The 21,006-nt window shown below is 41.6% G+C and overlaps 1 protein-coding gene across 1 annotated transcript in view; it reads left to right on the top strand.

Moving 5' to 3' along the window:
• Positions 1-20,026, top strand: part of LOC110960436 (CREB3 regulatory factor-like) — a 30,855-nt gene extending 10,829 nt beyond the window's left edge. The window contains exons 5-8 of the mRNA XM_051945985.1: positions 2,837-3,026; positions 6,989-7,062; positions 11,893-12,021; positions 12,882-20,026. Of these exons, the coding sequence (XP_051801945.1) occupies positions 2,837-3,026; positions 6,989-7,062; positions 11,893-12,021; positions 12,882-12,997 (509 nt within the window). The 3' untranslated portion in view covers positions 12,998-20,026. The remainder of the gene's footprint in view (positions 1-2,836; positions 3,027-6,988; positions 7,063-11,892; positions 12,022-12,881) is intronic.
• The last annotated feature ends 980 nt before the right edge of the window (positions 20,027-21,006 follow it).

The following is a 21,006-nucleotide window of genomic DNA, read 5'->3' as shown; positions in this document are numbered from 1 at the left end:
TAAAGTTGCTCTAAAATAAGTTGAAGTTGGTTTTTATTAGCTAAGGTTGCTCCATATTGGCTAAAATTGCTCTAAATGAGTTCAAGTTGCTCTGTATTTTGATGAAATTGTTCTAAAATTATTTAAAGTTGCTCTTTATTAGCTAAAATTGCTCTATATTAAAGTTGCTCTGTTTTATCTAAAGTTGCTGTATATTAGCTAAAGTTGCTCTATAATAGCTAAAGTTGCACCAAAATGAATTAAAGTTGCTCTATTTTAGCCAAAGTTGCTCTGTTTTAGCTAAAATTGCTCTATTTTAGCTAAAGTTGCTCCATATTAGCTAAAATTGCTCTATATTAAAGTTGTTCCACATTCATTAAAGTTGCTCTGTTTTAGCTACAGTTTTAGCTATTATTAGTTGAAGTTGCTCCATATTAGTTAAAGCTGCTTTAAAATAAGATAAAGTTGCTCCATATTAGTTAATGTTGTTCCATATTTGTTAAAGTTGCTCTATATTAGCTGAAGTTGCTTTAAAATAAGTTTAAGTTGCTCCATATTAGCTGAAGTTGCTCCATATTACAGTCGTTCCTTATTCGTTAAAGTTGCTCTATGTTAGCTAACGTTGATATTATTAGCTAAAGTTGCTCCATATTAGATTGGGTTGCTCTGAAGGAGGTAAAGTTGACCTTCAGTATACACAGTGATCAGCCACAGCGTTACAACCACTGGAAACTTTTATCCTGGCATTCCTGTGGTTCACATGTAGACCACCCACCTGAACGTCGTTGCAAACCAAGCACGCCCTTTTACAATAACGTTCCCTGCCACACAGTAAAAGCTGCTCAAGAATGGTTCTCAGGATACAATAAAGAGGCCAAAGGTTCTGATGAGGCCTCCAAACTCCTCAGATCAGGGTTTGATTGAGCATCTACAGCATGAACAGATCCACTGAAGGCCCCTCAGGACCCAAAGAATCCACTGCTAATGTCTGATAAAGTCTGATGTCCATAAAAGTCACTACGGTTTTGGCAACATGATGGGGACCTTCACTGGTGGTTTCAATGCTGTGGCTGATCGACACATTTGGAATCTTAAGAAACAGTTTGATGAAGCTGTATACACACGTGGACAAAATTGTTGGTACCCCTCAGTTAAAGAAGGAAAAACCCACAATTCTCACTGAAATCACTTGAAACTCACAAAAGTAACAATAAATAAAAATGTATTGAAAATTAAATAATCAAAAACAGCCATTACTTTTGAATTGTTGATTAACATAATTATTTAAAAAAACAAACTAATGAAACAGGCCTGGACAAAAATGATGGTACCTCTATAAAAGATTGAAAACTATTTGACCAGAGTGACATGATTAACTCAGGTGTGTCATTTAATTGACATCACAGGTGTTTCCAAACTCATAATCAGTCAGTCTGCCTATTTAAAGGGAGACAAGTAGTCACCCTGCTGTTTGGTGAAAAGGTGTGTACCACACTGAACATGGACAACAGAAAGCGAAGGAGAGAATTGTCCCAGGACATCCGAAAAAAAATTATAGACAAACATCTTAAAGGTAAAGGCTATAAGACCATCTCTAAACAGCTTGAAGTTCCTGTGACAACAGTGGCTCATATTATTCAGAAGTTCAAGACCCACGGGACAGTAGCCAACCTCCCTGGACGTGGCCGCAAGAGGAAAATTGATGACAAGTTGAAGAGACGGATCGTTCGAATTGTATCCAAAGAGCCCAGAGCAACCTCCAAAGAAATTAAAGGTGAACTCCAAGGCCAAGGTACATCAGTGTCAGATCGCACCATTCGTCGTTGTTTGAACCAAAGTGGACTTCATGGGAGACGACCAAGGAGGACACCACTGCTGAAAAAAACTCATAAAAAAGCGAGACTGGAATTTGCAAAAATGCATGTTGACAAGCCACAAAGCTTCTGGGAGAATGTCCTTTGGACAGATGAGGCCAAACTGGAGCTTTTTGGTAAGGCACATCAACTCTATGTTCATAGACTCAAAAACCAAGCATACGAAGAAAAGAACACTGTCCCTACGGTGAAACATGGAGGAGGCTCAGTAATGTTTTGGGGCTGCTTTGCTGCATCTGGCACAGGGTGTCTTGAAAGTGTGCAAGGTACGATGAAATCTGAAGACTATCAAGGCATTCTGGAGAGAAATGTGCTGCCTAGTGTCAGAAAGCTTGGTCTCAGTCGCAGGTCATGGGTCTTCCAACAGGACAACGATCCAAAACACACAGCCAAAAACACCCAAGAATGGCTGAGAGAAAAGCGTTGGACTATTCTAAAGTGGTCTTCTATGAGCCCAGATCTGAATCCCATTCAACATATGTGGAAGGAGCTGAAACATGCCATTTGGAGAAGACACCCATCAAACCTGAGACAACTGGAGCTGTTTGCTCATGAGGAGTGGGCCAAAATACCTGTTGACAGCTGCAGAACGCTCATTGACAAATACAGAAATCGTTTAATTGCAGTGATTGCCTCAAAAGGTTGTGCAACAAAATATTAAGTTATGGGTACCATCATTTTTGTCCAGCCCTATTTCATTAGTTTGTTTTTTTAAATAATTATGTTAATCAACAATTCAAAAGTGATGGCTGATTTTGATTATTTAATTTTCAATAAATTTTTATTTATTGTTACTTTTGTGAGTTTCAAGTGATTTCAGTGAGAATTGTGGGTTTTCCTTCTTTAACTGAGGGGTACCAACAATTTTGTCCACGTGTGTAGTATTTGTCTGCACAACATTATGGTGGGTTTATGGAAAAACACTGAACAGTGGAAGATTTTTTCAGAGAGCCATTGTATCCATTCTGCTGTCCTTTGTTCAGGCAAAAAAGGGCGTCGCAAAGCACGCAAAACCGACGCCAGCGACCTGACACCGAACCCCCAGAAGCTCCACAACATCGGGGAGCAGCTGCAGAAGCTCAACGCTGCCATCGATGGCATGGGTCCAGTCAACGACCTGCCCGCCGTGGCCCGAGCCCGGTCCCGCAAGGAGAAGAACAAGCTGGCCTCGAGGTACCAGAAGCTTTTTACCGCCCTCCTACATCTTCTGCACCGAGTCAGAGCCCCGGAAACTTTCTGTTATTGATTTATGAGGCATGAGTGGGAATTTTGAGAGGTTTTCTGTGTTTTTAAATAGTTGGCAGAAAAGACAATCCTGCAGGGCTCTGTGGTTGAGTGTGTGCAGTCTTTAGCCTTGTCAGGATTGGTTTTCAAATATGTTGTGCATTTAATGGTTGACCCTCTAATGCTGTTTCTGGAGGCCGTGGACAGAGAAGAACACAGCGAGGAAAACATCTGTGTGGAGTTTAAGGCATTAGTTAAACTGACTTGATCGAAAATCTGAGGAAATTAGTCTGCCCAGTGCCATTTACTTTTGTTTTGAAATGTCAGGAAAGATTTTATTTCAGCTGTCTACGAAAAGGGTGTCAAACATGTGGCCCGTGGGCCAAAACCGGCCCTCCAGAGGGTCCAATCCGGCCCGTGGGACGACTTTGTAAAGTGTAAAAATTATAGAGAAGACATTAACTGCAAATTATACATTTTAAAAGCTTAAATTTAAAGTCATTTGTAGATCCTGACAAGTTGTTTTGATCATAAAGTAAAATACTAGATTGTTCTTTGTTCTTTGTCATTTTGTGTCTTGCTTGTGGCGTTTGTCTCATTTTTTTTGTCACTTTGTAACTTTTTTGTCTAATTTTTTTGTCTTTTTTGTGTTTTGTATCGTTTGTATCATTCTTTGTCATTATGTTTCTTGCTTTTGCTGTTTTGTGTCTCGTTTTTGTCGTCTTTTGTCATGTTTTTGTCAGAGTTTTGTCATTTGCTTCACGTTTTTATTGTTTTTGGCATTTTGTCTTTCCTTTCTGTCTCGCTTGTGTTTTTTTGTCTTATTTTTCTCATCTTGTGTTTTGCTTTATTTGTTGTTTCTTTTTTTTTGTCCCGCTTGTGTCATTTGACCTTTTTTTTTTGTCATTTTGAGTCTCGTTTTTGTAATATTTTGTCTTGTTTTTGTTGTTTTTTGTCTTTCTTTTGTCTTTTTTGTTGTTGTTTTGATTGTAAACTAAAATACTAGATTGTTCAGTTCCAGATACCTGCGCATAAATGTTTTGTGCCTTTGTAGATACTCTGTGATCTTTAACTTGTAATGCACATGTAAACAGGAAAAGCACTCAGAGAGCACAGTACTCTGCGAAGGCTGCTCAGTCGTATGATTTCTGATCAACAACAACATAGAATGTGGCCATTTAGTAAAGGCGTACCCACAAACAAAATGACCTTACACTGAGCACAGGCGTGTGTTCACACGTGTACGTTATGTATAGATACCGACTCAGGAACACCCTCACAATTTAATCAATCGTTCCTTGTATCATTTCCGATGGATAAGTCTGCATCATGACCTTTAAAAACCTTCCTCAGAAGAAGCTGCCATAATATGCTTTTATACATTTCAAGATATTTAAATACGTCCCCACGAAAAACACATATAACGTTGTTGGCTTTTTAATGGGTTCAACTTGGACATTATTATGAAAGAATAAGTGAAAGAAGGATGGAGGGAAGCAGGATGAAATGCTGAATAGGAGGAAATCAGGCAGGATTGAGGAGGCAGACGAGGAGTTAGATGTGGAGGAAAAGATGGGTCATGTGAAGTTCATCTGTGCAGGGAGGAGGGAGTGTTCAGAATCCAGGACATTATTACAGGCAGTTTAAAGAGGAGAGGGGCTTTGGGAATATCTTGTTATTCCAAACATATATTAAACACGACACAAACGCACCATGAAATAGAAAGTTGACAAGGAAACAAGACTAGAAAGATAAAGACAGAAGCAGCGAGGGGAGAGGAGGAAGTGTGTCTTCCACTCATACGGGAACATGGCCGAGTTCATGCTCTAATTTAATATGCAGGAATTTCTCCTGTGAAGATTAGCTTTTTCTATACTGTCATACTTGTGGCTGCCAGTGTTAGCCTTGGGATTATCCTGACCGCTTCAAGACCTTCCCTCTCTTTCTTCTCCGTAATCACGCTCGCATTGTTCTTAGCAGTGACGCCTGTAGCTTCACTTAACGCTCCAAGATCAAGTCCTGCATGCCGACCTGCTGACTAGTCCGAACAGGAATGCGCTAACTTTTTGGAAATAATTGCTTGCTTTCTTTGTGAGGTGAATGCCATCGATTTCACCTCAGTGTGTTAAAGGCTGTTTAACTCAGTGGTGCTTTGAGGTTTAATCTTCGGATGCACCGATAGCTCTTCTGGTTGCGGCAGATGCACAAAAGCTGAAGGCTCGATTCCTCACAGGGCTACATGCTGCATGTCATCCCTCCCACGTTCCCTTTCATGTCTGTCTTCAGCTGCCTCTCAACAATAAAGGCATGAAAAGGCCAACTGATAATTAAAACTAGAGTCTTGAGGTTGAAAATAGGCCTCCATGTCCCCTTTTTTTTGTTTTCCAGTCATTTCCTTCATTAGTTTTTCGTTTAGCTTAGCCAAAAGACTGGCTGTAGGTCGAAACAGTTCAGTCACAGTGCTGAATGGTTACACTGCATGCCACGCACACGAATGTTCAAAAGTTTTTAGTCACTTAGAAATGTCCTTATTTTTGAAAGAAAAGCAGAAGATTTCATTAAGTGAATGATAAAGCCAATCTAGGCATTGTTAATGTGGTAAATGACTATTCTAGCTGGAAACGGCTGATTTTTAATGGAATATCTCCATAGAGGTACAGAGGAGCATTGCCAGCAACCATCACTCCTGTGTTCTAATGCTACATTGTGTTAGCTAATGGTGTTGAAAGGCTAACTGCTGATTAGAACACCCTTGTGCAGTTATGTTAGCACATGAATAAAAGTGTGAGTTTTCATGGAAAACATGAAATTGTCTGAGTGACCCCAAACTTTTGAACAGTAATGTAGTTTTTTTTTTTTCTCATGGCTTTATTTCCTCCAATGCTTTTCATGTTCCTGTTCATAAATCCAGGGCCGGGTACAAACACCACTTTTGTTTTTCAGTGCCACACAGAACAGACGCCTAAAGGACCATGAGGAGTTGTTAGACTGCAGTCGTCTTTGTCCTAAAGACACAGTTGTTAGCTTCCACCATGTGATTTGCTGCTAGGTTCATCTCTAAAGAAAGTAAAGCCTTTGGTTTGCATAGGCTTCCAGAGATCCTAAAGACAAACCTGCTGAAAGAAGCTTTTAACTTGGTGAATGTATTTTTCTTACCTCAGGCAGCCGCTGTTTTTTTTTTTTTTTTTTTTAACTTTCAGTGCACCAATTAAATCAATTTGCAGCTGCAGGTAATCCATCACAATGAACAGCATGGCTTCTGTGGGGCTATTTTTAGATTCGCATTGAGAGCTGGGTCTGTTTCAAATACTCTATACCTCCATAATCACATACACAAATCTAAAAACCTGCGGTACATGTTGGAACATCATCAGTACTTTGATTAGAGACAGTTTTGTGGTGGCGTGGTCGTCCACATCGTCCTCAAACCAGCAGGGACTGTGGTACAAAAAGAAAAACCTGGCAGAGGCAGAACCCAACATGTGGAGGGAATATTTCTGTCCAGCACTACTGACCTGCAAGTATTTAGTTTCCTCAACTTTCATTTAGCTGACTCATAGCTGCAGGAAAAGAGAAATTCTCTGGAAAGAATAGTCCCAGTGAGATGCATTAATATTTAACACGCATTGATTGTTTCACTCTCAGCTGCCTTTTTTTCCACCAAATACTCCGAAACCAAGCCGGCTGTATCCCTTCGGTGCCACGGTGTCAAATGGTGCTTCAGAGGGGTGAGGGAGGTTTCCAGTCAATCTCCCTCACAGTTTGGAAATACATCCTCCACTCATCGCTCTCCAGCTGCTCTCAGCGTGACTCCTGCCGACTCCTTAACAGGATCGTGTGGAGAACGGGAATGCCAGAGCAGCGTTTCCTGTTCCACAGAATGACGGTGTTTTATTTTCCTCTGTTTTCAGGGCCTGCCGGCTGAAGAAGAAGGCCCAGCACGAAGCCAACAAGATCAAGCTGTGGGGGCTCAACCAGGAGTACGGTCAGTGCTGGACTCATACGTTTAAGGTTGAAGGATTCTGTCCTGCCTAACCACTTTATTAAACCTTTTAGAATTCCTTCAATAAGAACTCAAAAAGAGCATGTTTGTGAATAAGACATTTTATCATGATTGGATGGATTTGTAAAACATGAAACAAGGAAAGCACTCAGAGGGCGCAGTACTCCACCAAGGCTGCTCAGTCGTCTTATTTCTGACGCATGAAATCTTTAACATTTTTGTGGAAATCACTGCAACATAGAATGTGGTCATTTAATATAGATGTACCCACAAACAAAATGACCTTCACGTCACTTGGTCACGTTCCTTGGCAGAGTAAAAAGGTTTTTGTTCAGCTCACTGAAGCTATGGTTTTAGTAGCCGTTCCGCTTACGTTTGTTTTCAGCTGGGTTTCCTGCAGTGTTTTGTATAGAAGGTGCACCACATTATGCCTGAAGTAGCACACCTTTGCTAACGATAGAAGAAATGATTATACTTTAATGGAATATTGCATGAAATATCACTTTAAATAGTAAATTTACTGGTTAAGCCAATTGCAATGCCACAGAACAAACGTACACTACCGTTCAAAGGTTTGGGGCCACTTAGAAATGTCCTTATTTTTGAAAGAAAAACATTTTTTTCTCGTGAAGATAACATTAAATGAATCGGAAATCCAGTCTAGACATTGTTAATGTGGTAAATGACTTTAATCTAGCTGGAAACGGCTGGTTTTTATTGGAATATCTCCATAGGGGTACAGAGGAACATTTCCAGCAACCATCACTCCTGTGTTCTAATGCTACATTGTGTTAGCTAATGGTGTTGAAAGGCTAACTGATGATTAGAAACCCTTTGTGCAGTTATGTTAGCACATGAATAAAAGTGTGAGTTTTCATGGAAAACATGAAATTGTCTGAGTGATAGCAAACTTTAGAACGATAGTGTAGGTTCTCTCAACAAGAATACCCAGTTTTGATTCTGCCATCCATGCAGCTTTTGATGTCATCCAGTTCCCCATGCTAGCATCTCATTCAAGACATTGAATTTGCAGAAACTGCTGGCACGACAACAAACATTTTGTTTGAAGTAATGATGCTCTTTAAGACAGTTAACCCATTTTAGTTTGTAAAATTTGGCTCTGAAAGTCTAGTTAAAAAATTAACTGAGCTGCTGTTTGCAGACAGTTTCGACTGTCATGGAGTTAACCACCGCCACAAGCCCTCACTAAATGATATTTTTTTATAACATACATCCCATGGTGAGTTTATCCATGCCATCTCAGTGGCACTGGGTCAGATGTGGTAGCATAGTTCATACAATAGCTTTAAAGAGGTTACATTTATATATAGTAATGGGAACGCATCCAGGTGCACAAATATTATTAGCTGAAAATCCTGCTGTGAGGCTGTGAAATTAAAAAACCTTCCTAATAAAAAAAACTTAATATGACAGAGAAATACATTGCCCTTGGACTTTTACTCAGACTGCAGTAAAATAATCTGTGATGAGCTCAGGATTCAACCAGAGGACAGCTGCTATGTAAGTAATAATTTAACTGCAGTTGATAAACTCTGTCTGAGGTTAGGAAAAGTGCACAGTGTCATCTGCCGTTCAGTCTTGATCAGCCGTGTCCTCCATGTTTTTTACACACTTGCTATTATTTTAGCTTTTGTCTTTCATTTGTTGGTAGCTCCTTGATCCTTTATGTGCTATCCAGTCTCGCTCCCTTCTTCTCTGTGGTAGGTTTGTCTGAACGATGCCATGAAGAACAAGAAAAGCACTCAGAGCGCAGTACTCCACCAAGGCTGCTCAGTCATTGTGTAATTTGTGGAAAAATTTGTGACAGAAATCATAACAACATAGAATGTGTCCATTAATATAGATGTATCCACAAACAAAATGAGCTTGTGCTGAGCACAGGTGTGTGTTATGCATGTGTACGTTATGTACGGATACCGAATCGCGTGACCTAAACATGTAGCGGGTGACGGGAATTGATGGGACTCAGAAACACCCCCACAATTTAATCAGTTGTTCCTTGTATCATTTCTGACAGATAAATCCCAATAAGTCTGCAGAGGTGGATTTGTTGCAGGATCGCGATCATGTGATCATCAGCAGACAGCTGATGTAGCGTTCGCTTGTTGTCATAGTTACAGTGACAAAGTGACAATCTCACAATGATGCAGAAATCTTTAATAACTCCGTGGTTCCAGACTATAAGCTGCATCACTGCCAAAATCTAATCATTTGGTCATTGTGTCATTTCTGACCTTCCCTGAAAATTTTCATCCAAATCCGTTAGTCCGTTTTTGAGTAATGCTGCTAACAGACGGACAGACAAACCAACGCCAATCATCACATAACTCCACCGTTCCTCGGAGCAGGAATAATACTGTAAAAGTGGCTAATGTCTGATGATAGAATGGCATCACTTAAACAGGTTGATGACGATGGGACACCGTGGTCGTGTTGTTGTTATTGCATTAGTCTGTAGTCCGCTGCAGACTGCTTAGACCTACTGGGTCTTGAACACAGGACCTCTGGGGCTGTCCTATAGTGTCTGCCACCCTGGACGCTGGCAGCTGATGCTTTTAGTCCTTTGGGTGGCTGGGTGGAGCCTCTGTAAAGCAGCCTTATTCCAGCTTTGTCATGTTCCTGGAGTAGTTTCTGAGCAGTTGCAACAAGACGATCAGCATCTGCCATCGGCTGTAATGTTGTATCAGGTCGGTGTAGACATGGACACAGATATCAGGCGTCTTCTACAGAAACTGAACAGTGGTTTTCATGATGTTTGATTGATTGATAAAATGTATTTTTAAGCACAGCAGCAAAAATCACAACAGAGATTAATGACTTTTGTTGGCTGTCCTCTAGCATACAGCAAATAACTGCAGAGTGGTCAAGCCGACATGTTCACAATATAAATATAAACTACGAATCAAGCTAAAAGACCGTGGAACCATCTTTTCAAGACACTGTGATGACGCTCTGTTTAAGAAGCCAGTTTCGTGCGGTAAGCTGATAGTAACAAGACCACTGAGGAGCATGTAAACACTCTGAGGGAAAACCTGAGAAGTGTGAAGTCACCTCTTTCCCGATAATCAACACCTCGACTCTGCCAAATCTGTCAGCCCAGTCCTGCCTACCTCCTCCTCCTCCTCCTCAGTTCCACCTCTTCCAACTTCACCAGCATCCAACTTGCTTTGTCCTTTTCTTCTCTGAATTTTTTAGCATTCCAGTCATTCCTGATCCCAGCCCTGCATTTCATTGCAAAGGCTTTAGTCTTGGCTCCCACAAATTTTTGTCCTCCTGGCAAGAAGCCAAAATACACAGGGCTTAACCTCACACATTCCCCTGCTTCCTCTTTCTCTTCGCTCCCTCATCTCTTCATGCGACTCTTTAAAAAAAATAATAATAATATTAATAATTCTCTCCCATTTGCTCGCTGTTTCTGTCCTCTCTCCCATCAGTGGAATTTGCATCTATACAAAACACACTTTACATACTTAGCCGCGGATTCAACAGGAAACTTCAAACAAATGGGATGCTGGCATCAGGCCAGCGCTTTGAAGCCTCCAGAGTGTGTGTGTGTGTGTGTGTGTTCCAGATTTTGTGTGTGTGTGTGTGGGGGGGGGGGGTGCGCAGCTGGTCAGACCCACTGTGGTCCTTCGCCCACACACACACTCCCTGCTGAGACAAGAGCTGGACAAAAGAGAAATCGCATCAATACGAGAATAATGCACGCTGACAGAAGGGGTGTCATGGCAGCATTGGGTCACATGAGCTCACAAGGGGAGGATCACAGCACGATGATTCACACCTTCAGCATCAGAGTTGAGCCTCAAACAATTTATGTTTGGCAGATGGACAGATAGCTCATGTGGAAAAATTACTACCGATAAAAAGTCTGAGGTCACTTAGAAATGTTCTTATTTTTGAAAGAAAAGCAGTTTTTTTTCAATGAAGATAACATTAAATGAATGATAAATCCAGTCCAGACATTGTTAATGTGGTAAATGACTATTCTAGCTGGAAACAGCTGATTTTTAATGGAATATCTCCATAGGGGTAGAGAGGAACATTTCCAGCAACCATCACTCTTGTGTTCTAATGCTACATTGTGTTAGCTAATGGTGTTGAAAGACTAATTGATGATTAGAAACCCTTGTGCAGTTATGTTAGCACATGAATAAAAGTGAGTTTTCATGGAAAACATGAAATTGTCTGAGTGACCCCAAACTTTTGAACAGTTGTGTATGTCAACTTTAACTAGTATAGAGCAACCTTCACTGCTTTAAAGCAATTTTAACTAATATAGAAGAATTGTAGCTAATATAGAGCAACTTTAACTCATTTAAAGCACCTTTAACCAATACAGAGAAATTGTAACTATTATAGAGCGACTTTAACTCATTTTTGAGCAACTTTAGCTAATATAGAGCATCTTTAATTATTATAGAGCAACTTCAATATTGAACAACTTTAACTAATAATATCAACTTTACACAAGATACATGAATAAAAGTGTGAGTTTTCATTGAAAACATGAAATTGTCTGGGTGACCCCAAACTTTTGAACTGTACTGTGTGTGGCCAGGGCTGTAACCTGAAGTTCCAAGCAAATTGTGTGGCCATGAAAAGGTTAAACGCTGTAGTTTGAGTTGTATGAGGTGAAGAAAAAAAACTTTAGCTTCAGTGGTGTTGGCACAAATGTTGAAAAATCATTGCAGATGTTCTCCATCAACTTTCAGATAAAGAATTCCAGCTTTGGTATCATCTTTCTTACGCACTGTGCCGATTTTTTTTTTTTTTTTACTTTGTTTACAGAAAACCTGTTGGGGGCTCTGCTGAGGATCAAGGAGGTGATCAGACGACGGGTGGAGAGCAGCGAGGAAGAGGACACAGACGAACGAGGGATGACCCAACGCCTGGAAGACATCCTCAGAGAGTCCAGCGGTGAGAAACACACTAACATCATTAATTAGTAGTTAGCGAGTTTAAGGCGCTTCACTGTCATGGCTGACCTCACTAGCATGTTAGCTACACTGTGTTCACTGAGGATAAGCAATCTGAGCCACCTCAACAGGGAATCTAGTGAATAATCTTACATGATGCACTCCTGTTCAAGTGTTTGGGCTCACCCAGACAATTTCATGTTTTCAATTAAAACTCCTAAAACACTTTTATTCATGTGTCTCGTGTTGATATTATTTGTTAAAGCTCCTCTATATTAGTTAAAGTTGCTCTATATTAAAGTTGCTCTATATTATTAAAAGTTCCTTTTAAGGAATTGAAGTTGCTCTACATTACCTAAAGTTGCTGTGAAGGAGTTAAAGTTGCTCTATATTAGCTAAATTTGCTATATATTAGCTAAAGTTGCTCTATGTTATTCAGAGTTGCTTCATATTTGTGAAAGTTGCTCTGTATTACCCAAAGTTGCTTTAAAGGAGTTAAAGTTGCTCTATATGAGCTAAAGTTGCTTTAAAGGAGCAAAAGTTGCTCTGTATTGCTTAAAGTTGCGCTATATTAGTTAAAGTTGCTCTATATGTAAGAAAAACATTTCTAAGTGACCCCAAACTTTTGAACAGTAGTGTACATGGGCCATAAAACTCCTTGATTTAAAATGTTTTCTTTATTGTCTGTATTTTAGTAGTTCTGTGGATTAATTTTGTTTTTGTGACCGCAGAGTTTACATATAAAACAAGAACTATTCTGACACGTTTTCCCTCAAGTTTTGTTTTGCTCTAAGAGTCATTCCTGTCTCCCGTCTTTTCTTTCCGTCATTCTGCCCCTATTTGTTTCCGTGATGCCTTCAGGTCCCTTGGTTGCTGGGCGGACCAAAGACTTTGTGCAGAGGATTTTGGCAGCGAGCGCCGGCAGTCAAAACCAGCGTAAAGATCCCCAGCAGGGAGGAGATGAGGCGGCGGAGTAAACCTCATCCAGGTCCCGTCTTCTTCCACGCCCTCCCCTCCCAGCACCAACCTGACCCGACCGAGCTTCTGCACGCCGTCTCCACTCACACAGAGAGCGACGAGACGGAGAGGTGGAGAGGCTGGGGAACAAGAGGAGGAAGGAGTAGCCGAAACAAAATGGTGGTAAATTGCCACCTTGCTCCCGGTCCTCTCCAAACAGCAGCTGTCTTCACCGCTCTGTCTCTGCAGGCTGCACCACAACCACCGCCAGGCCAGAGCTGCTGCTGCTGCTGCTGCTGCTGCTGACGTCTCTTGTGTTCCGTGTTCTGTCCGTGTGCGTGTGCGTGCGTGCGTGTAACATACTGTATGAGCGTGCATAGTGTTCCTCTTTCCCTCCGTGTGCTGTATTTGTATCCCATTGTGCCTATGAATAGACATTGCACTGTTTTGTAGATGGTCGTAGTTGTCGGCAGGGGACCGGTAGTGAGCCGAGGGCGAGGGGGCATTTGAGGATAGAGGAAGTTCTAAAATAAGGAAGTGGGAGGAGCCCGAGCCTGGAAAACAAAGAAGCGGGTGTGTGTTTTTTTTGTTTGGCTGGGCTCCTGCAGAAGCACTGCATACCATTTGGATTGCATTGGCATCTGAAATGTCAGTACGTGTTGCGATACACAACAAATGATAGAGTCCTGATGTCAGACCAACTGTTAACGGAAACAACAGCCCTCTGCTTGTTGTGGAAAAGTCCTTGGAGCTTTAATAGACCCATTCTTTACCATCCCCTTCACCCCCATCAAAATGTAAGCAAAGTTTAAAAACGAAAGAGAAAACTGCACCTTAATTCAAACTGACCAAAGATGTTGCTGAACCACTCGGACACCAAAACCTCTCACCGCTTCAGATGCTGCCAACCATTAACATGTCATTAAGTTTTGCATAGTGAGGGATGAAGTGACTGATTGTTGTCATGTTCACCCGCGTGCATCCTTCAAAGATCATTGATTCCCTTCATGTAAATGCACTACCACCGCAGATCTATGAGGCCGTGGTGTGGCAGGAAGGAAAGGGCTGACGGGTCATTCTCGGGTCAGCCTTCCAGCTCTGCAGCCTGGCGCTCCTTCACTTCGTCTGCAGTGGCTTTACGTTCACCCACAAAAGGGAAGTGTCCTCAATGCCTTCCCCAAGCCCTCTCCTCAACCCCTGACCTGATTATGTAGCGCAACTTCCTGAATTGCAATGACAAATAGAGAAAAACACTTGTAGTTCTAGACAGCAAATAAGTCTAATTTGTTTAGTTTTTGAATGATTTCTGTTGTTGTTTGGCGATGCCACAGCCCACAAAGTGGGTGTCAGTCTTGAGAGTTTTGAAATCTGCCTTTCTTCTGTGGTCTTTGCTTGAAGCTGTAGACCAACTTGTCCACGCTCTCTAAATATTGTTGGACGTAAAAAAAAGTCAAGGACCCTTTGAATTGCACTGTGGTAAGAGCAACCAAGCACCTTCAAAGAGGGCTTTAGATCCTCCAAAAGAGAAAAAAAAAACTCTTGGCACCTTTTTCTAAAGACAGAGAGAGACTTGAGGATGCCCGGCGCTTTGTGACCGACTGGTGGTTTCGGTTTGTTGCAGTATGGTGCTACTATATGTTAAAACATTTTAAAAAGCAATGCAAACCTGCGTGGAGGCATCAGGCAGTAACTGCTGACTGGGTTTTGGCCTGCGAGCACGTCCTGTTGTAATAGGCAGTTTGTTTGCATAATGACGCCTTTCTAAAGTGCCTGGAGCTTAAAGCCACAGGGACCTGTGTTATTATGCCTGATCTCAAATCCAATTACAAGGTAACCCATGACTACTGCTCCAAGCTCGGCCTCGCTTGACTTTAGTTGGAAGGGAAAAAAAAGTACAGGCTGTGTAGGATATTATCACTGATTCAGCCAAAAACAAGTGAGCCAAAATATTTTCCTTTCAGATTGAACCTACACATGGAAACAGTAGCTGGTTTCTGTGAACATCAACTCTGGGAAACATACATGGAGGAGTGGCTGTTAGCTGAGCTGAACACTTTTGTTTTTCAACCTTGACGAGCTCCCATCTGGGCTGCGTTCCAAAGCTGCTGTTCTATAACACACTGTTCTCCTCCTATGGAAAATCCATTTCCTGTTTGGCCCAGGAGAGGAGGAGTTGACCTTGAACCTTGCCGTCCTGGAGGTCTTGCTTGCGGTCATTTTGAAAGCTGTGGAGTGCTGGGGTGTTTAGTGGTGCTCCGGTTTCAGTATCCTTTTCATTCTGGGAAGTGTTGCTCATGAGCATGAAGCTGTACTGTAAACAGAGGATTCCTGTCGCTCAGCTGGAATGGTTTTACCGTGGAAGTCTGCTGCTGGTGAGCAGAGCTTTTAAGCTCTGATGCCAAACACAGATAGTCTGCGGCTTTGCAAAAAAATAAAGATGCAGCAGCAGGAGGCTCTGATGTCACTGCGGCCTCGTAAATGTTACCACAGAAACCCCATCAGGGTTTCATGTGATCGTTTTACAGAAGAGAAAGACGGATTGTCGAGGACAAACTCATTACTGCCAGCCTGTTTGGTTAAAGGTGTGCGCTACACTTTCTCTGCTGCTTACCTCCCTCCTCCCACTTTGTCTCCAGGGTTAGGAAGCTGGCGGCGCTGCCAGCAGAGTCACAGGATCTCATGCTGGCAGCGGCTCGTGCAACAAAAAAACAAAAAGAGACGAAACAACAGAAAACAACTGTACATATCATTGAGGTTTAAAATGTTCTACAACCCATCTGTCATGTCAGACGAAGGCGATGGGTTTAAGAGAGATTCCCCTTTGATTTCACAAGTTTGTCCAGATATTTTCCTTCCTCCAAAGCAGTGTTATGTAACGCAAAACACCATCTGCTGTGTACATTCATCTATATGCCAAGAACTGAACTGAGGAGAAAACTGTTGTGACACAGTGAATTCCTGCCTCAGATCCAAACAGCAAACAAGACATGACAGCAGATTTAATGCAACTTGTGAGCTCATACACGAGCTTTAATTGATACTGTAGCATTCACCCTTTTTCTAAAAACATACATTGACACTTTTGAGTCAACATGGAATATCCCTTTAACTGTAAAGCTTTAATGGGGAGTGGCCAGGCTTGGCAAGGTCACTTGTCTCTGCTCACATTCCTGATTCAGTTTCCCAGAAAGTCTCTGTTTATGTGCACCTGGAAGCAGGAGGCAGGAACTGAAATGACCCAAAGACGTCAGCTGTCTGGTCACTTCTCTGTAGCTGTTTTCGTGATCCTGGCTCAGGTCAACCAGGGAAGCGCTGACGTTTAAAGAACACAAAACTAATTCTCTCAGCTTACAAATTTGGCCAGCTCTGACCTAATATGGACTATGACTCTGCATAAACTGGACGATTCTTATCTGAGTTTCTTCCTTGTTGGGTGTCACCGTCTGCTGGAGACACAGAGAAGTAAACAGCCGTCCTCTGATGTGGCCGTTGGGGTTTTCAGAGAAAGTGAAAGTTTGTTTGAAAGGGGAAGTTTTGAACTGATCTCTGTCTGCATGGTAAAAGCTGCTGAGGGGACAGTGATGGGTGGAAACTGTGCACCAACAGAACAGATTTAGCTCACAATCTGCTCTGGATGTCTGTTATATTAGTGAGGCTGCTAATGAACACATCTGGCAACAAGAAAAGAACTCGGAGAGCACAGTACTCCTACAAGGCTGCTCATTCCTCCATATGGCATTGTCAGAAATGCAGCATTTTTTATTTATCTTTTATTGATGATCAGAAGTCACAGCAACATAGAATGGTTCCATTTAATACAGACGTACCCACAAACAAAATGACTTTTTGCTGAGCACAGGTGTGTGTTATGCATGTGTACGTTATGTACGGATACCAAATCGCATGACCTAAATATGTAGCAAACAGCAGGAATTGATGGGATTTAGAAACACCCCCACAATTTAATTAATTGCTCATTGTATCATTTCTGACAGATAGGTCCTGATAAGTCCGCAGCGGAGGATTTGTAGTGGAATCACAATCATGTGATCGTCAGCAGGCAGCTGACGTAGCGTTCACTTGTTGTCATGGTTACAGTGACTCCGTGCTGCTATCTCACAATGATACAGAAATCTTTAACAAATCCGTGGATCCAGACTATAAGCCGCATCGCTGCCAAAATATAGTCACTCGGTCCTTGTGTCATTTCTGACTTTCCCTGTAAATTTCATCCAAATCTGTTGATCCGTTTTTGAGTAATGTTGCACACAGACAGGCAGACAAACCAATGCCAATTGTCACATAATAATGACAATTATAACTTCCTGCGTGCAAATGTCTACTGGATGCGTGATAGAACAGCTCACACTGGATCTGATTGCCTTGTGAAACCTGAAATTCACTTTGTTTGTAAGTGCTTGGATTCTGACATAAATGTCATATTTATTGATGCATTACTGAATTTGAGAATGGTTCTTCTCCCACTGCACATTATTTCAGAAATACGGATTAAAAATGACTAAAAGATGGTGTGCTGCTGTGCGCCGTAATTAAGCCAACAGAATTCCATCTGCAGAGCAAAATAAAATCACTGCAAATGTCTATTCAATATGCTTTTAAAACACAGTAGAAAATGTAATTGATATCGAGGAAAATAGCTGCTGAAGGACATACTGCTCTGAAGTGCTCTGCTTTAAAAGGCCTCCAGTGGATATCTGAAGTGCAAAGACATGATGAAATTATTCAACAGCAATTCTGATCATCACAAAGGTAATTTAACAAGCAAACAGTACAGCTTCTGTGGACAGGATTTGCTGCATTTCTCTGTTTTTATCTGTGTAAATTGAATATCTGTGGAAGGTTCTCAATTTGGCTCTCATTTTCTACTATTTTCAGACATTTTCTAGACTGAATAATCAGTAGATGAGTAGAATGTGAGCGTCCTGGGTGGCTTGAAAGATTTGACATTTGACTGAAAGATGCATTGTCCCCATGCTGGTATGTTTGGGTTACCTGCTTGGAGACGTTGGTGTTGGAGGCAGAAACGGTTCACTTTCCCCAGCTTTCCTGGTGTGTTTTTGGTGGAGGCGCTGAGGCGTGGTGGGCGTGGCGGCGCTGAATAGACCCATCAGTAAGCCTACACTGGTGGGACGCTGCTGACCTGCGGGTGCCCGTCCCCACTCTGCTCCAGTGCTCACATTGTTGGAGACACTCAGGCTTCTCCGGTTTCAAAGGCGACAGGCCTCCAGGCAGAGGAGGCCGGGGAAGCAGCACTTAGCCGGGGCCCCTGAGTAGTTTATCCGAAACCTTTTAATCCCCGCCGCCCCCTCCACCCGCTGTCACTCTCTGACAGCTTCAGAGGACTTCAGTCGCTGCACCTCCATGCCCTCGCCTCCTTTGCCACTGACCTGGAAACCTCCATCTGATGAGGGGAAGGTGTCAGTCTCGAACCTGCGGGTCGACGTTTGGTTTGCGGCTAGCTCCAGTTAGCACCTCTCATGCCTTATCATTACGTTTAAATCACAGAACTTAACATCTGCCTCTGCAGAAGATTAAAACCCACAAGGTTGCTTACAGACCCTGAAAACCCATTTCCTTAATCAGCTTCTTGCTAAGAACAACATGGGTGCACCATGTTCTGCCAAATTTAGAGCAGTTTAATTATATTGCAAGAGATTATACTATACAGTGGGATAGAAAAGGCTGGATCGGTGCATCACCAGTGAATAGCATTAATTGAGATAAACAAACCTAATTACATTTTGTCCAGGAAGAGAGATACCACAGTTTTAATGTTTAAAGGATTAGGGGAATATTCTTTTTCGTTTATCTTGCCGAGAGTTGTATAAGAAGGCTGACACTGCTCTCATATTTCCCATTGAAGCCACAGCCAGCAGCCAGTTAGCTTAGCTTTGACTGGAAACCAAAATCTGCCCACCAGCACCTCTAGATCTCACTAATTGATACGCTGCATTTCATTTGTGTAATCCTGCAAAATAGAAGCGTAACCTACGCATGTACTACTGTTCAAAAGTTTGGGGTCACTTTGAAATGTCCTTATTTTTGAAAGAAAAGCATTTTTTTAAAGAAGATAATGTTAAATTAATTAATAATCCAGTCTAGACATTGTTAATGTGGTAAATGACTATTCTAGCTGGAAATTTTTAATGGAATATCTACATAGGGGTACAGAGGAACATTTCCAGTGGACTAATCATGTTGAAAGGATAACTGATGATTAGAAAACCTTTGTGCAGTTATGTTAGAGGAAAACATGAACTTGTCTGAGTGACCCCTAACTTTTGAACGGTAGTGTACTCACATGTACTTAGCCTTTCACTCCAGCAGTCTGTGGATATTTGCATGTCGGTAGCAGCCCATGGGTGAACAGTGGGAGGCCAGAGATCTGAAACACAGATGCTTAGTTCTTTGTTGCAGATGTAATGATGATAAACTGGCAGCTGAGACGCACCTCGTGGCTTTAACCAAAACCAAGTCAGTCGTTTCTGTCCAGAGTCGAAACCAAAGGCCAGTCGTTGACATGAGCAGGAAAAGAAAAAGTCTCACTAGATATGAAACAATACTTTGGTATCCGAAAGAGAAATCCTGTGGAGAGAGTAAAGGCTGGATAATCACATCCCCGCTGGTTCTTTAATCTGTCTGAAAACACGCTGAATGATGGGAAGAAAGGAAAACCAAGAGACGAGCAAACATTCCACAATGCCATGTCATATACTGTACAGCAATCCTTTCTCCTCCTCCCTCTTCCTCCCCCTCTGTCTGTCTCTCAGTAACCCAGTAATCACAATACTACAGTAATACTTTGGACCTGTTAACACATTAACACATCTTTATGTACAACTCCTTCGTCAGTAAGTAACCTTTAAGAAAATAATACAAAAACGGAAAAAAAAATACAAGAAGTGCCGTACAAATAGAAGCCTAATATTTTTTGTTTTTGTTTTGTGTGAGTGTACTGTACACCTGTATAATGTATATTTTAATATTTATATGCAGCTGTTGTATTAAAGTATATTTTTAAAATAAAACTGGTGAGTTGTGTTCTTTTAACATGCAGCATAAAACACTGAGCTTCGTCTGTGTGTTGATGTTTTCCTTTAATAAACTCTCCATTTAATTCAGTCACTGAATATCATCTGAATCAACCTTTCTGTGAATTTTGGAACACAAAGTGATGTTTTACCCAATAACTCTGATGGAAACTTGTTAGTGTTTGCTGTTGCACACTGAGGTGAAAGTGTGACCAGTTTGAAGTGTTGCTTTTTAGCGGTTTCTGTTCACATCTTGTGGCAGGAGGCAGGATTCAGCAGCTGATAAATGATGCACAGCTCCACCAGCAGGTCTCACAGAGCTACAGCAGCAGTCATAAGAGTCGATTTTACATAACTTCCTCCTGAAGGTGAAGGTTTTTGGCGTGCACCGAGCGGCAATGACTGCCTGTGATTTTCACTGCAGGATTCAGCTCGTGGGACCTTTTAGCCCTCAGTGTTGCCTTACAAAGCGCTGTCTCCGGCTGTACGGCCTCCAACTGTCACCATCTCGACTAATTTCCTTTCCAAAATATTTGCCCTGAGCAAAACCCACTGAACCCAACTTAAAGGATTGATTCACACAAATGTGCACGAATGTTCAAAAGTTTGGGGTCTCTTAGAAATGTCCTTATTTTTGAAAGAAAAGCATTTTTTTATGAAGATAACATTGAATGAATCAGTAATCCAGTCTAGACATTGTTAATGTGGTAAATGACTATTCTAGCTGGAAACAGCTGATTTTTAATGGAATATCTCCATAGAGGTACAGAGGAACATTTCCAGCAACCATCACTCCTGTGTTCTAATGCTACATTGTGTTAGCTAATGGTTTTGAAAGGCTAACAGATAATTAGAAAACCCTTGAGTAGCACATGAATAAAAGTGTGAGTTTTCATGACATTGGGTGACCCCAAACTTTTGAACGGTAGTGTACATGCCATTTGCATTGACACATTGGTATTTAATGCAATGAAATC

The sequence above is a fragment of the Acanthochromis polyacanthus genome, chromosome 3, assembly GCF_021347895.1.
Source record: "Acanthochromis polyacanthus isolate Apoly-LR-REF ecotype Palm Island chromosome 3, KAUST_Apoly_ChrSc, whole genome shotgun sequence".
Taxonomy (NCBI): Eukaryota; Metazoa; Chordata; class Actinopteri; family Pomacentridae; genus Acanthochromis; species Acanthochromis polyacanthus.
This window is presented reverse-complemented; position numbering and strand designations above follow the sequence as displayed.